The 17,125-nt window shown below is 42.3% G+C and overlaps 1 protein-coding gene across 1 annotated transcript in view; it reads left to right on the forward strand.

The window, feature by feature from the left end:
* LOC126335231 (inter alpha-trypsin inhibitor, heavy chain 4-like) overlaps positions 1 to 17,125 on the forward strand; it is a 205,725-nt gene that overhangs the window by 109,907 nt on the left and 78,693 nt on the right. The window contains exons 3-4 of the mRNA XM_049998274.1: positions 12,973 to 13,083; positions 13,182 to 13,320. Coding sequence (XP_049854231.1) covers positions 12,973 to 13,083; positions 13,182 to 13,320 — 250 coding nt within the window. The remainder of the gene's footprint in view (positions 1 to 12,972; positions 13,084 to 13,181; positions 13,321 to 17,125) is intronic.

Genomic DNA, 17,125 nt, shown 5'->3' on the forward strand with positions numbered 1-17,125 from the left:
TATATTGTACCTTAAACCTTTTTCCCGGATTTCCGTTTGGTATACCCAGCTTAGTTCCAGTAATCACCGTCCCGTTAAATTAGTTGTCAGTAGTGTCACAAACCTAATAAATAAGCACTGCAGTGAATGTTAGAATCACATGACTAGAATATGCCATTGTTGTGTTGTTGTTCTATTCACTCAAGCAAGTGGAAAATGAGTATGATATATGTAACATTACGTCAAATGTGCTTAGTTTTTTACACGCAGAAGCATCATAAACGGCCTGAAAGGGAGCAGCCTTTCTCTCCTACCGTTTAATTTCTGCGAGCAAGGTGTTGACCTCACTACACCGGTCCAGCGATACATAATAAAATTAACGGTACCATACACTTGGTATGAATGCCGGTAGTTACAGTTCTTTCACGAATTATACTTGCAACCTGCATGTACTCCTTTACTAGTTGTTTCCGTATAATAGAAGTATGCAGTTGTGCCCACAGTTCCTGTGCTCGATAGTTACTTTCTTACACTCAATGTTAGTCACTGAGTATTGCCCCTCCACTTAACCAGTTACAGGTTCCAGCCCAATAATTCGCTTCACACTTCGTTTTTGCCGACAGGTTGCCTGCTGACTTCCTACTGACTCAGCTGTTTCGCAGACTAGTTCCCAACTTTTCAATTCACAGCGCCACTTGCCGTTCATTAAACTTAAGTTATGCACTATTAACTATTTTATATATTTCTTATTACACTGCTTCTGCGGACTTAGCTTTTCAATGATGCCTTATGACAACAATTGCATAAGGTTTTGTTTTGTTATGTTATCGTACTTCTATCCCCACTCAGAGACAAATTTCCAGTTATGCATGTCATTAACTAATTAGCTCCATTCTGGGATGATATTGCACTTTTTTCTGTACAGGCATTATGAACCACACGGAAGCATTTACGAGCTTCTTCTGCATTAATGGATTCATTGTTGCATTACATATTGCTCGTGTATTTTCTAAGACAACAGCAATGTGGTGCACTCATCTGAATTTCGACGATCGCAAATAATACGATACTTAGCAGTATGTACTTCATTCTCAAATTTTAATATTTTTACCTAACGTCTACTTATTTGTGTTATATTTTTCTGCACAGTGTTCTGAAGAAGCGGCACTAGGTGCTTGAAATCAGCAGAGATAAAATTTCTTTTGTGCAGCTGGTTGCTGATTATTTTAATAAACAGAAACAGAGTTGCTGATGACGGATGAAGTACTAGAAGGATTAGCTTAGAGTTACTTTCGGAATAACATCTCCATCCGCAGTAGATACCAAAGCTGAAGCTTTCTGTGGTATCGAGACCTGAACTCCAGAGTTTAGCATAGGCAGTGCCATACCATTTTGACACGGTTAGAGCGTTTAATATTAACGATTCCACCTTCAGCACTAAGGAAGACAACTAATTCCTTTTGCTCTACAGTTTGCACGCGATTCCTCTCGCTAATGACTCGTACCATTGGACAGGGATCTTTTTATAGGTAAGACATAAATATCACCGTTTATGGTATTTTTTACTATACACTGGTGTGCAAGACGTGAGGAGGAGAGTAACTGCCGCGTTATGTGTCACTGCCAAGTAATATGCGAGGCACGTTTGAAAAGCCCATGCAAAAATAAAAACTACTTACATGTTTGGGGTAAACCTTTTTTATTTCTCGACATAGTCCCTTTTAGACTTATACTCTTTTTCCAACGCTGTTTTAATTTGTTGTTCCCTTCCGAATAATAGGAATTATCCAAAGCTTTACTTCTGCCAGTACCTCGTCTCCTACCTTCCACACTTTACAGAAGCTCTGCTGCGAAACTTGCAGAACTAGCACTCCTGAAAGAGTGCTAGTTCTGCAAGTTACACAGGAGAGCTTCTGTAAAGTGTGGAAGGTAGGAGACGAGGTACTAGCAGAAATAAAGCTGTGAGGACGAGGCGTGAGTCGTGCTTGGGTAGCTCAGTTGGTAGAGCACTTGCCCGCGAAAGGCTAAGGTCCCGAGTTCGAGTCTCGGTCCGGCACAGTTTTAATCTTCCAGGAAGTTTCATATCAGCGCACACTCTGCTGCAGAGTGAAAATCTCATTCAGGAATTGGCTAAGTCTGCAGAATAGCTATTAGTTGCTGCAATCACCTCCTCGTTTGAATAAAATCTTTGTCCCGCCAGCCGTTTCTTCAAATAGGGGAACAAACAGTAGTCCCAGGGAGCCAAGTCTGGAGAATAGGGGGGATGTGAAACTAGTTGGAATCCTGTTTCCATTAATTTTGCGACCACAACTGCTGATGTGTGTACTGATGTATTGTCGTGATGGAAAAGCACTTTTTTGCCGTCCAATCCCCGGCGTTTTTCTTGTAGCTCGGTTGTCAAACTGTTCAGTAACGATGAATAATATGCACCTGTAAAGGTTTTACCCTTCTCCAGATAGTCGATAAGGATTATCCCTTGCGAATCCCAATAGACAGTCACCATAACCTTTCCTGGCGAAGGAATGGTCTTCGCCTTTTTTAGTGCAGATTCTCCCTCGGTAACCCATTGTTTAGATTGTTGTTTGGTCTCAGGAGTATAGTACTGTATCCATGTTTCATCCACAGTGACGAAACGACGCTTAAAGTCCAGCGGATTCTTCCTGAACAGCTGCAAACAATCCTTGAAACACTTCAGAGGGTTCCGTTTTTGGTCAAGCGTGAGCAGTCGCGAAACCCATCTTGCCGATAGCTCTCATGTCCAAATGTTTATGCAAAATATTATGGACCCATTCATTCGAGATGCCCACAGCACTAGCAATCTCACGCACCTCAACTCTTCTGTCACCCATCACCATATCATGGATTTTATCAATGATTTCTGGAGTCGTAACGTCCACAGGGCGTCCAGCATCACGAAAATTTTGAAACCACTTATAAACTGTTCTAATAGAAGGTACAGTGTCACCGTAATGTTTATCAAGCATCTCTTTAGTCTCCTGAGGCGTTTTGCCTTTCATAAAGTAATGTTTAATCACCACATAAAATTCTTTTTCGTCAACTTTTTAACCATCACTCTACTTCCATGATTCATACGAATGCCAAAATGAAAGAAATAAACCAATATGGCTGAAACTTGATGTGCGTTGTTTCCACAGATGCTACTAACTAAACATGACGTCGATACGTGCCGGTGGTGCCATCTCTCAGACTTTGTACGGACTTTTCAAACGCCCTTAGTAGCTTGATGAAACTTGGATCATGCATAAAAACAACTGCTACGGTATAGTAGAGAAGGTAACTGAAAGAAATACGGATTGAAACGGACAGTTAGAGCGTTCATATTTAAAGACAATAATTACTCTTACGTCACTGCGATTCATGATATTTTCCTGGACATGGTTCTTAATAGGGTGTGTGATCATCACTGACAGCGACGGCAGTGCGTGCTTCCAACGTTCTCCTATGCTGGTCATAAGACTGATAAGGAGTTCTTGTGGAAGGACGTTCCATTTCTCCTCCACAGCCGACCGGAGTGGCCATGCGGTTCTAGGCCCTACAGTCTGGAGCCGAGCGACCGCTACGTCGCAGGTTCGAATCCTGCCTCGGGCATGGATGTATGTGATGTCCTTAGGTTAGTTAGGTTTAATTAGTTCTAAGTTCTAGGTGACTGATAACCACAGAAGTTAAGTCGCATAGTGCTCAGAGCCATTTGAACCATTTCTACTCCACCGCTGTTGACAACTATTGGATTCATTGGTGTGCGTGGACGATTTACAACACGTCTCCGCAGACCAACCCATTCGCCAAATATCCCCTCGTTCCAAGAGGTCCACAACCCACTCTGTTCGATGCGGTCGCGCACTATCATCCACAAAAGTGAAGCGAGAACCGAAAACGCCCCGGAAAAGAGGCACATGGGGAAGGAATATGGTGTAACGTTGACCAGCGAGTGCGCCATGTTCAAAGATTTCGAGGTGAGTACGTCCATGCAACATCATGCTCCCCTGTCGTGACACCTGGGACACCAAACTCATCATGCTGGACAATGCTGGATGTATCCTCTTATGGCGAGAGGTGTGAACACGTAATGCATCCAGGAATATTGTCGAACTTGACCGTTTTGGTGGTCCAGGTTTCATGGCCTCAGGAGGTATAATGTTTCGCAAGTGTACTGATCCACAAATCTTTGAACACGGTACACACACCTGGCAGCGTTATTGTGACATTGTACTCGTTCCTCCACTTGCTTCCTTTGAGGGGTGCATTCGGACCTGGTTTCATTTTTATGGATGACAACGAGCGACCACATAGATTAGCGTAGTTGGAGAAGCTCTTGGAACGGGAGGATATTCGGCAAATGGACTTGCCTACCGGTTCCACTAATATAAATCCTATAGAGCAGTTGTGGGGTGTGGTGGGGAGTCCTATAGCAGCACGTCCACATACACCAACGACCATTTACCAGTTGTCACAAGTTTACTACTGGAAAACTAGAGCGCCATACCCCAAGAACGCCTTAACAACCTTGTGCACAGAATGGGATCACGTTGCAGGCATGCTTTGCTGTCCGTGGTGATCAGAGGCTATTAGGAATCTTGTCTCGCCGATTATAATACCCAAGGGACCATCAGAAATCGCGGTGACTTCAATGTATTAGTTGTTTTAATTAAAGTGTCATTTAAGATTGTCCCAATACGTATTTGTTTGTTACCTTCTGCGTTATGCTGTGCTGCGCTATACTATTCTGTACTGTTTGGCTCAAGATCCGTCGAGCTGTGTTACTTCGCAGTGACACGTAACACACAAGCTGCTTTCGTCCTTTCTTTTTGCGCACCAGTGTGAATCAATATTGGCTGCCAGAATCGATTGATAGATACAGAGCTGATGAGACCGTACGCGTTCTTGATCAGTTGTAAGACTGCACTATACTACGGAACAAATAACTGAATTTTAATAGCAATGAATGGCATATTTGCCACTTCAGAATATATTTTCAGGAGAACCAACAAATCAGTGATGTTCAAAGTCTTGGCGGCGAAATTGTTATATATTTCATGAAACATCTGAGTATAATTCTGCGATGAGCAATCTCACGCGAGATTAGCCCTATTAGCCTGTAAGACCGTATCGTCTTTGGTTGTCTTTCGAAGTTCGTCGGCCGTACTAATGATCCTGTTGTATTACATGCATGTGAAGTCGGTTATTCTGTTGTTCAGAACAGGATGCTGATGCAGGAATCTAAAATCACACGAAACAGTAGTGAATTGAGACTGAACCGTATTACGACGGTTTCCCAGAAAGTAATGACAGAGCCAAGTGGCGTAGTAGTTAGCAGAATGGATTCACATTCCAGAGGACGACGGTTCAAAACCCCATCTGGTCATCGAGCTTTGAATTTTCAGTGGTTTCCCTAAATAGTTCACAAGCAACGGCCAGAATGGTTTCTTTGTAAAGGACGCGGTCTACTTCTTTCTCAATTCTTTCGTAATCCGAGCTTATGCTCTGTCTCTGATGGCCTCACTGTCGACCGGACTTTAAACTTCTTCTCCCATCAAGAAGCAATGCACCACATTTTTTCTGCAACAATTAATTATTCCATAAAATGAAAATTACACACATGAAACGAGGACTTTTACTTACACACCCTATTTTTTTCACGTACCCTCCTTCCACTCCAATGGCATTCCTGTAGTGAGACACAAGGATGTAGTGGGGAGAAGGATGACGTCATTCCATCGATTGTCTCTGCTTCGGGCTCGAAATGGGAAATCCAGGTTTCATCACCTGCACAATTTGGGACAAGACCGTCCCCTTAGCTTCAAAATGTTGCAAAAACTCAGAACAATTTTTCTTCTCTTTTTTTCCTGAGAGATTTGTGTTCCACGACACGATAGCTCGTAACCCATCCTGCACACTCTTTAGAGTATCCAAGAGCGCGGATTATTGTATCCACACTTGCGTTACTAATTGACAGCAGCTATGACAACTGCCGAGTAGTAATGAGTGTACTGTAGGGCATGATAACATCACCTAGCTACAGAATGTCAAGTGTGATGGCCGCAGAAGGTCTCAACGCTCACTGCAAATTATCGATCTCCGCCAAACCGCCTTCTGACGGCCTCATCTTCTTCATCCAGCGACCAATTGTACTCCTGTCGACTGCGGATGCTCCATAGACTTGACACACACACACACACACACACACACACACACACACACACACACTTTTGAATGTTCCCCACAGTTGCTTTCCCCCCAGAGAGAAATTCAATGACGCGCTGCTTTCAACGTACGTCACTTGCAGACGCCATTTTTTAGACATTGCTATATCTACATTATCTATCGGAGGAAACGGAAATTTTGCGTGCGCTCTCATGAAATTGCAGAGAATTCGTACCTAACGTTTACCGTCGCACACATTCCGTAAGGAGATTTAGGAACAGTCATCTCTGGTGTTGGGAAGCAACTCAGAGTTGAAAAACAATAATTCGCCAGGTGTGGATGGAAATCAGATTTGGTTAACAGAGGGTACTCAATAGCAGTGGGCCCTTACTTAGCTTGCATTTACCGCGAATCTTTCGCCCAGCGCCAAGTCCCAAACGAATGGATAACAGCACAGATAACCCCTCTATGTAAGAAGACCAGTGTACTTAATAACGGTATCCTACAGAATTCTTGAACATATTCTAAGTTTGAGTATAATAGCTTCCCTTCAGACAGAAAAGCTTTGGCCACAAATAAACGCGGATTTAAAAAGCATCACTCGAGCGAAACTCGAGGTGCACTTTTCTCGTACGATCTCCTGGGAGCCATGGATGAAGGGCAAGTAGCAGATTCCTTATTCCTTGATTTATGAGCAGTGTTTTGACATAATACCCTTCTGCATAATGTTAACGAAGGACCAAGCTTGCACCATAGTTTCTCAGATAGCTCAGTTGCTTGAAGACTTCTTGTGTATTAGGACCCAGAACGTTGTCCTGGACTGTGAGTATCGTATCGTCAGGAGTGCCCCAGGGAAGCGTTCTCTAATATAAGCGTTGTCTAATAATAAATGATCTGATATATAAGGTGAACACCAATCTGCGGCTGTTTATTGATGACTGTAGTGCTAGAGAACTTATGGTCATTGAGTGGTTCTAGAACGACATAGAATGAATTAGACAGAATTTGTATTTGATATGATGAATGGTAGATTGCATTTTTTGGGGTGGGGGCCGAAGGGAGGGGAGGGGGAGGGGAGACTCGTCAAGCTTTGACTGGATTGATGCGGCCCTCCACGTAGCCTCTACAGTTCCTCTAGTACCGTAGACGTTATTCCGTGATGTCTTAACAGGCCACCTTGTCCATTCTTCTCGTCAGTGTTTTCCGTATATTCCTTTCCTCACCGATTCTTCGGAGAACCTCATCCCTTATCTTATCAGTGCACGGAATTTTCAACATTCTTTTGTAATACCGCATACCAAATGCGTTGGTTCTATTCTTTTCTGGTTTTCCCACCGTTCATTTTTCAGTACCATACAATGCTGTGCTCCAAACGTACAGTCTCATAAATTTCTTCCTCAAATTAAGAGCTACGCTGGATACTGGCACCCCTTGTGACGACTGCGGTTCTACCCTGTCACTAAGTATAGTCCAAATCAAGCCGTATCTAAATAGACGTTTCTCCAAGTTTTACTTCCCAACACAATATGTGACCGTGCATTTATCCCAGTTTAGCATAGAATAACCATATTAAATAAGATTTAAGGACATTGACAAAAAAATTTGTTTCTAACATCAATAAACAAAAGAATACCAAAGTTGAGTGATGAATCCACAATTTTACACGAATCTCATTCAAAGTAATCACAGCCCGTGTGGTTTGACAGCTACCCACCTTTGAATTACCCACTATAGAATGTTAGCACCAATAGCAAGCGAGCTTCACTGTCATTGGTCGACGTTTAAGAAATTAATGGTGGGCGCCCTTGTCCAAGTATCAAAGCATTACAATGCTTCTGGTAAATGCTACGGCACACAAATTTAAACACATACCCTCCAAAAGTTATGAAAAAATACACATGCAGCGGCAGCGGATTAAAAAAAGAGGGAAATAATTAAAAGGTAAATGGCTACTGCTAATGAAAGTCGACAGTGTCTACATAGAACACACTACTTCATGGGGAACACTTTTATTCTAAAAAAGACAAATGTTTCGTGTATGTCAGCTAAAAGGAAATTAAAATTGTTTGCAATAAACTTGAGTCTTTAAGAGGAGAGCGCTGCTTTTAAATGTTATCTTGTGTGTTGTGAAGATGGTCGGGATATCGACGGCAGCTGGCTGGTTCTGGTGAAACGCTGAGATCTGCTCCCACGGTCGTGTGATTGCAGCTGATGATTTTTCCTCGTAATCGGGCGGGCGCTGGTGTTCATTAAGCTGCAAATCTGATTACAGTGGCGTTTTGCAGGCCACCGGTTGGTCGATGTAATTGTTGTTACAGATGTCCGTATGTGCACAGTATTAATGTTTCTGGCACACACAGTTTATAAAACTTGCCGACGGCGAATTCTATAGGAAGTCAATTAGTATTATGACTGTCGCGATCGCGAAAAACTGTGCTGGGCGGGAATGTACTCACATACAATAGACAGTTCGCATACGTTCATAACGACTGTTACTGATTATAGGCGTCCGACAGCTCATCGTAACGCGAATAAATGTGTAAGTTCACAGTACTTGAGTGTACGAAAACACAGTCAAAATACAAGTGCAGTTCAATTCACAGATAAAGCTACAATACCGTCCATTCTCGGTTGCATTGTCATAGTTACTTCGTCTCACGGGACAATCTAAGTATTTACTTCGCAGTCATTCAAAACGTACATCGCTTGCCACTAAACTCAAACTCCACCAGTTCGTAAAAGTCACAGCTCCCACAGTAAAACATGTGTCCGCCTCTCTAGCTACCCAACAACACACACACGCACCCCTTTGTTGGATCGACTACCGATATTGCTCTCTCTCTTTCTCAATACTCTGGCCCACAGTTTATACAACATCAAGTAAATTACATATATCTTCACACAACTATTTTCTACCAAACTTATTACAGTAAACGATAAACACACAAAAATTAAAGCTTTCCACAATCAATAAACTCTAAACATATTTATCTAATTACAAAAAAAATAATAATAATTTCCAGTTACATATTACATCTAGAAAATAACTTTTATCTCTATATTACAGGACAAAAGAAAAAAAATGCGCTAAAACATGAAAGATATATGAACAGACGGAAAAAAAAGATATATATATATCGCAAAATAACGATGTCTCCACAACCTCTCTTCGTCAGTGCTAGTGGCAGCTTGCTAAAATGTTGGAAACAAACTTAATGCCCATGAGTATGAAAAACAATCATGTAATCATGGAATACAATACTAAAGGTGTGCTGCTTGACACCCACGCCAATTAAATACCTAAGCGTAACGTTGTAAAGCTATGTGAAATTGAACGAACGTTAGTAGGGAAGCTGTATGGACGACTTCGGTTTACTGCGAGAAATTTTAGGAAATGTAGCTCATCTACAAAGGAGACCGCGTATACAATACTTGTGCAAAACATTCTGGTCGAGTGTTAGGGATTCCCGCAGGTCGGATTAAAGAAATACATCGAAGCAATTCCCAAGCGTATTACTAGGTATCTTACCGGTAGACGTGATCAACACGCTTGTATTACGAAGATTGTTCGTAAACTGAAATCGGAATCCTCAAAGGGAAGGCAACGTTCTCTGCCGGAATACTAATCGAGAAAATTCAGCGAACTGGTAGTGGGAGCCGGCTGTAGAGCGATTCTGCCGCCGCCAACATACAGTTGGCTTAAGGACTGCGAAGACGAGAGAAATTAGAGCTCCTACCGAGATGTATAGACAATCGATTTTCCCTCGCTTCCTTTACTAGTGGAACATGAAAGAGAATGGCTATTAGTAATTCACGGTACCCTTCGCCATGCACTATACAGTGGCTTCCAGGGTACGTATGTTTTGTCGATGTAATTTCGTATTCGGACTGCTGTTGCCTGCTGAGAAAAAATTGTGGAGACACCACTGTGTGGGCGAGCCCTGAAAATTAAAATTGACAGTAATTTTAGTTTTTCATACTGAAATAAGTTTTTAAAACGACTGGCGAACTTCCACCGACACAGACTTCCCTTTAGTCTGCCATACAAGACATGTAGCAGAAATTAGGTCACGGTTAATTAGCATAGCACAGAATGTTATGGTAAAAAGAAAAGTTGTGATCTACATGAAGGTTAATTTAAACCCTATTGTGCTTTGGTCGTGTTGGAAGTGATACGCCGTTGCTTTCCTGCGTCTTTGAAACTGAGTTATCGAATCAACTGTAAGGGGGGACAGTTAATTTTAACCACGAACTGCTATGCGGAATGGCATTTTTCACACGAATAAATAGCTACGAGAGGTAACAGAAGCGAAAAATAGTAACAGTGGCTGAGGATTGATTTACGAGTCGATGGTGCCTGGTCCGGCACCTATACTCTTAGCCATACAATACATCTTAATCACATACTGTATGTTTATGCAAAGAATTTGCATCCAACGCAAGAAATACGCTTTAATGTCTGTACTGTTGGTATTTCAGAAAATCATTGTTGTCAATCTTGCAAATGCAACAGCAACTGTGGACTTAAAGCATAAACTGGTTTCTGTCATATCTGAACTGGGTCCAGTAGGTATAATAGGCCTGAGTTTCGTAGCTCACAAATTGACCAGATGCATAAAAATTTCCATGTTTACACAGTAGAACTTCTAATGCAACTCAGTTCTGTGTTTTGAATTGAGAGATACCTTTGCAATGCTTTATTGTTTGTGTAAAGATAGGTGCTAGGAGCTCTGCAATTTTATGTGTCGTTGATAAATGTCATCTTGTTGTACACCATGAGCGGCACCTCCAGACTTGCCAGATACGCATTTGGGTATGCAGCTCATCATCAGTGACATCTGACAGAAAGGACAAATTACATATGTATGCATGCCTATGTCGATAATACAGAAAGCTTCGTAGGCATTAAAGTAAAAAAAAAATATTACTTGCGTACTGCGCGAGTAGACATGAAAACGACTTGCCTGTTATTGTGTAATCTTCGATTACAAATAAAGGACTTATTTCAGTAGTGGTAAAAGTCCATTTCTGGTTGGTTCAAATGGCTCTGAGCACTATTGCACCTAACATCTATGGTCATCAGTCCCCTAGAACTTAGAACTACTTAAACCTAACTAACATAAGGACATCACACAACACCCAGTCATCACGAGGCAGAGAAAATCCCTGACCCCGTCGGGAATCGAACCCGGGAACACGGGCGCGGGAAGCGAGAACGCTACCGCACGACCACGAGCTGCGGACAAAGTCGATTTCTGTTCACATTGAGATACAGAGTCCTAAAGTTAAATGAGCGCTGAAAAATCTGCAGTTGAGATACCAGAAATATTCAAGCATGTGGCTTCTTGCTAGAGATGAACCTTTCTTTCTGTTCGGCTTATTAATTTCGGAAGCATTATAGACAGAAAAGTGGAAGCGATGGGCTTGTACCACTATTGAAATAAGCCCTTCAAATTACGTCAGGTCAGAAACTCAAAGACCGTGAACATTAGAAGTATAATCATAACCCAGTACATAAACAGGCATACATGACAACGGTAGCTTCAATTATCTCGTGGTAAAAACAAAATTTCTCACCTCAGCGGTACATAGATCATTGCATGTACATGTTATAAAACTATAAAACGCTAAATGGAATGAGAACGACTATTTTGTTAAAATACATGTAAACAAGACCATTAGACTATTTCTTTTATATGTAAGTAATATTTTTCCCACTTTGGTGTATACAATGTTTTCTTGTGTTTTTAAAATGCGTATGCAAACATTTGTTACAAAATTGACTTATTGTCGACTGGAAGCATGCGGCACTATAAATATTCGTATAAATATTTATCATGCCCAGATCGCATAATCACTGCAGTATTCACATTATCTGAGTCAGCAAATAACTGTCATCTTCATATGTGATAATGAATCCAGTCATTTTCATCATGATATATAAACTCTAGTTATATGCAGACTTAATATGATGAAAATCCTTAAAAAACGTCATTTGCTGAAACCACTAATTCTATAGTGCAGAGTCGCGCGGGGTAGCCGTTCTGTCTAGGGCATCTTGTCACGGCCCGCGCGACTGCCTCCCGTCGGAGGTTCGAGTCCGCCCTCGTGTGTGTGTGTGTGTGTGTGTGTGTGTGTGTGTGTGTGGGGGGGGGGGGGGGGTCCTTAGCGTAAATTAGTTTAAGTTAGATTAAGTAGTGTGTAAACTAAGAGACCGATGATCTCAACCAAGTGCAGCGATTACACTGTCTTAACATAATATACTGCACGTAAATATGTGCTTTTTATCATCTGTAACAGATGAGGATGATTGACTGTATGTCCGAATACTGATCTGGCAAATGGAAACCTGAGTACAGCTAACGGTGTACAGCAAGTTTCTCTTACGTTTCCATTTCTATTCTAAACGATTTTTCGCAGTAGGTTTCATCGATTTCTAGATTCTTTAATGTTGTTTTATTCTGGAACAGAGAGATATTCCCGTCTAAAGTTTTTGTTTGTTGGGTAGAATTCATCTTTCTAATTTGGCACAGGTGCTTGGCAACTATTCCATCTGAAATTCCAGATATTGCTTTTTCAGACGAACGTAACGCGATAGCTCCTCTGATGCTATGCAACTCTGTTCTTCCGCTCAATTTTATTATTTTTGCTGACTAATAGACAAAATTATGAAAGTGAAGCGCGCGAGTCTCTCTCTCTCTCTCTCTCTCTCTCTCTCTCTCTCTCTCTCTCTCTCTCTCTCTCTCTCTCACTCTCTCTGATTGTGAACAGTGGTGGTAATAGTAGAGCACGCAATATTTTTGTAATATCTTCTTGTTCCGCATGTTTCAGTGAGTCTGACGGGAAAGTGTACGAAGCTTACGTGAAGGAGAAGGAGGAAGCGAAGAAGGAATACCAGCAGGCAGTGGCTAGCGGACAGACAGCGGCTCACGTTGCTGTCAGGTGAGTAACTAGTTACAGCGAACACAGAAGCTAATAGTACATGCAGCCTCGTAATTCGTAGTTCTTAACGAATGCTGTCGCACCTTCGTACTTTCCAGTGCGCGAGACTCCAACACATTTACCGTGTCCGTAAACGTGGAGGCGGGCAGCAAGGTCACGTACAACCTGACGTACGAGGAGCTGCTGACGCGCCGCCTCGGCTCCTACAACCACGTCATCAACCTACAGCCTGGGCAGGTAGGCAACCCAACTGACGGCTGCGCGCCGCATTTCTGCAGCTCTCCTCGTGTGAAGGCGGTCCACTGAAGGCTGACCACTTTCCTTATCCTCATTGCTGGCCGTTAGAACACCACAAATGCGGTGCGCAGTAAATGTCAAATTGAGGGGAAGTGCAATAGATGCTTGGATGGCTTGTCAGCGCAATCGCACAAACCAGTTACGAGTAACGCCATTTACAATCTTGGGCGCGAGGGAATATTACACATTGGATCTACATCTATCATGAAACTTCCTGGCAGATTAAAACTGTGTGCCCGACCGAGACTCGAACTCGGGACCTTTGCCTTTCGCGGGCAAGTTGGTAGAGCACTTGCCCGCGAAAGGCAAAGGTCCCGAGTTCGAGTCTCGGTCGGGCACACAGTTTTAATCTGCCAGGAAGTTTCATATCAGCGCACACTCCGCTGCAGAGTGAAAATCTCATTCTGGATACATCTATCATAATCCGCATGTCACCTGATGTGTGGCAGAGCATACTTTCAGTACCACTATCTGAACCCTCCAACGCTCTTACACTCGCGAATAGTGCGTAGGAAGAATAATTATCGGCAAGCCTCTGTATTGGCTCTAATTTCTCGTTTTTTCTCCTCGTGGGCAATACGCGAGATGTATGTGGAGTGAAGTAATGTGTTGATCAGGTTACCATCCATTCAGAGGCTTTTGCACGCAGTTTTTTTATTTGTAAATAAGTCTTTTGGAATTTTTATTGGCAGATCTAGATTTAAGCTAGAAACCAGCCATTCTCAATACACTATCCTCTTTGAATATTCAATGAACTGTGCACAATGCCAGACCAACAGGCATTACATGCATTCACCAAAAAATGATAGAGCATTGAGAATGGATAGTTTCTAACTGAAATCTAGGTCTACCAATAAAAATTCCAAAGGACTCTCCTCTATCAGTCCTATCTGATAGGGACCCAGACAGATAGACAGTACTCAAGAATCGGGCCAACAAGCGCCTTATAAGCCACTTCTTTCGTGGATTAGTTAAATTTCCTTAAGATTATTCCGATGAATCTGAGTCTGGTATCCGCTTTTCCCACTATCTGTTTTATGCGGTCATTCCACTTAAGGCCGGTCTGGATAGTTACTCCTAGATATTTTACGGCAGATGCTGTCTCCAGCTGTTAGTCATCAATAGTGTAGCTGTATACTAGTGGATTCCTTTTGCTATGTATGCGCAATGTATTACATTTATTTACGTTCATGGTCAACTGCCAGAGCCTTCATCAACACTCTGCAGGTCGTTCTGCAAATTCTTACTGGCTTCTGGCATTGCTACTTTGGTACACAACTGCATCATCTGCGAATTTCCTTAAAGAGCATTCGAGGCTTTCTGCTAGATCATTTTTAAATATTGTAAACAGCAACGGTCCTATCACATTTCCCTGTGGTACTACGGATATTAATTTTAATCTGTCGATTTTATTCCGTTAAGAGCGACGTGTTGAGTTCTATCTGCAAGAAAGTCTTGAATCCAATCGCAAGTCTGCTCGTATTTTTTTCATTAAACGGCAATACGGGACAGTGTCAAATTCCTTACTGAAATCAAGGAACACGGCATCAGCCTGAGCGCCGTTATCCACTGCGCTGTGGATCTCATGGAGGAACAGAGCGAGCTGAGTTTCGCAGGATCTCTGTTTGCGGAATCGATGTTGATTTTTAGAGCGGAGATGTTTATTTACCAAAACGATCATAATTCTTGAGCATAAAACATGTTCCATAATTCAACAACAGATTGAAGTCAACGATATAGGTTTATAACTGTGTGGATCTGTTTTACGGCCCTTGTTTAAAAGCGGGAATGACCTACGCTTTTTCCAGTGGTTAGGTACCTTTCGTTGCTCAAGCGATCTACTATAAATTACAGCTTGAAGGGGAGCAAGTTCTTTCGCATGATCTTTATAGAATCTTATAGGTATCCCATCTGGTCCTGACGCCTTTCCACTATTAAAGGATTGTAGCTGCTTTTCAGTTCCGCGATCGGTTATCTCAATATCTGCCATTTCGACATTCGTACGACGGTTGAAAGGAGGGACAGTGTTACGATCTTCCACGGTGAAACAACTTCGTAAGACCGAATTCAGTATTTCGGCCTTTTCGCTGTTATCTTCTGTTTCAGTGCCGGTGTGGTCGCTGCGAGAATGAATAGATGATTATAATCCACTTACTGATTTTCATACGACGAAACTCTCTTTGTATATGAAGATGGTATCTGTTCTTTCGGACATGTCCGAGAGAACAGATACCAACTTCGTATAGTTAAGGCTAACCGGCCATTGACCTCCTCCTGTGCTGGATACAAACGCATTGTTCGAACTCTCACGGGATTCGGCAAGATTGTCTGGCGCGAGTAATGAGTGCAATGGGCAGGGGCACTACGAATGTAGTGTGTAGACGTTGAGTTGGGAATGTGGGTCTCACGGGGAGCGTGCAAGGGATAAATATCTGCAGTCACACTATCCTCTGTGGATAAAGCGTCTGCCATGTAAGCAGGAGATCCTGGGTTCGAGTCCCGGTCGGGGCACAGATTTTTCAACTGTCCCCGTTGATGTATATCAACGCCTGTAGACAGCTTAGGGTCTTGATTTGATTATTTCAAAATCTCTTAGAGTTTTTACTCAGGTCGGTTGAAAACATCTTACTTTCAAAATCATTGAACGCTTCTCTCATTGCTCTCATTACTCATTTAAGCTTCGTTCGGTTTTTGTTTGTCAGCTAGGTTTTTCCTTCTCTTTAATCTGAGATGAAGTCCTCTTTGATTACATAGCGCTTTTCTACCACGGCTATTAAACCGTGGTAGATCTCTCCATAGATTTGTCATTTATAAATCACATTTGAATGTTGGTTGTTTGAGAATATCGTGCATTAATAATGGGAGTAGCTTTCAAAGCACTCCTTCGACCAATGCTTGAATATTGCTCCTCAGCCTGGGATCCGTACTAGATAGGCCTGACAAAGGAGACAGAGAAAGTCGAAAGAAGAGCAGCATATTTCGTTACAGGTTCATTTAGTAAGCGTGAGAGCGTCAGGGAAATGCTCGGTCAACTACAGTGGCGAAAGCTGCAAGAGAGGCGTTCTGCATTATGGTATGGTCCAATATTAAAATTCCGAGAGCTTACATTCCTAGAAGAATCAATGTACTGAACCATACGCCCGCATCTCGTGGTCGTGCGGTAGCGTTCTCGCTTCCCACGCCCGGGTTCCCGGGTTCGATTCCCGGTGGGGTCGAGGCTTTTCTCTGCCTCGTGATGGCTGGGTGTTGTGTGATGTCCTTAGGTTAGTTAGGTTTAAGTAGTTCTAAGTTCTAGGGGACTGATGACCGCAGATGTTAAGTCCCATAGTGCTGAGAGCCATTTGAACCATTTTTACTGGTCCTCTCGAACATCGCGGCTTGCTATAATTTCGTCGCCTCTTAATATAATGATTATTTCCACTATTCGTTGCATTCCTTATTTAGCCTTGTCATGACCATTGTAAGTAAGCTTCCAGAAGATAATTATTTGAAGGTACGTAACTGTGTTTGAAAACCTTAACTTTCAAGAGCAAGTTTGCCAATTAGTCCCTAACTCGAGTGACACCTCATTCAGGCCATAATGAAACAAAAACAAACGCGTTCTTCCTCTATTTTGGTCCAGGTGTCAAGGTTCAACCTCCCTGGAGACAACTTGTAGCGTGAACGTAATTTAAATATGAAGACCATTGTATCAGAAAAATTCTAAGATGTCGCCAGACGAAGTTTCCGTTTTATTTTTACATTG

This window comes from Schistocerca gregaria, chromosome 2, assembly GCF_023897955.1.
Source record: "Schistocerca gregaria isolate iqSchGreg1 chromosome 2, iqSchGreg1.2, whole genome shotgun sequence".
Lineage (NCBI taxonomy): Eukaryota > Metazoa > Arthropoda > Insecta > Orthoptera > Acrididae > Schistocerca > Schistocerca gregaria.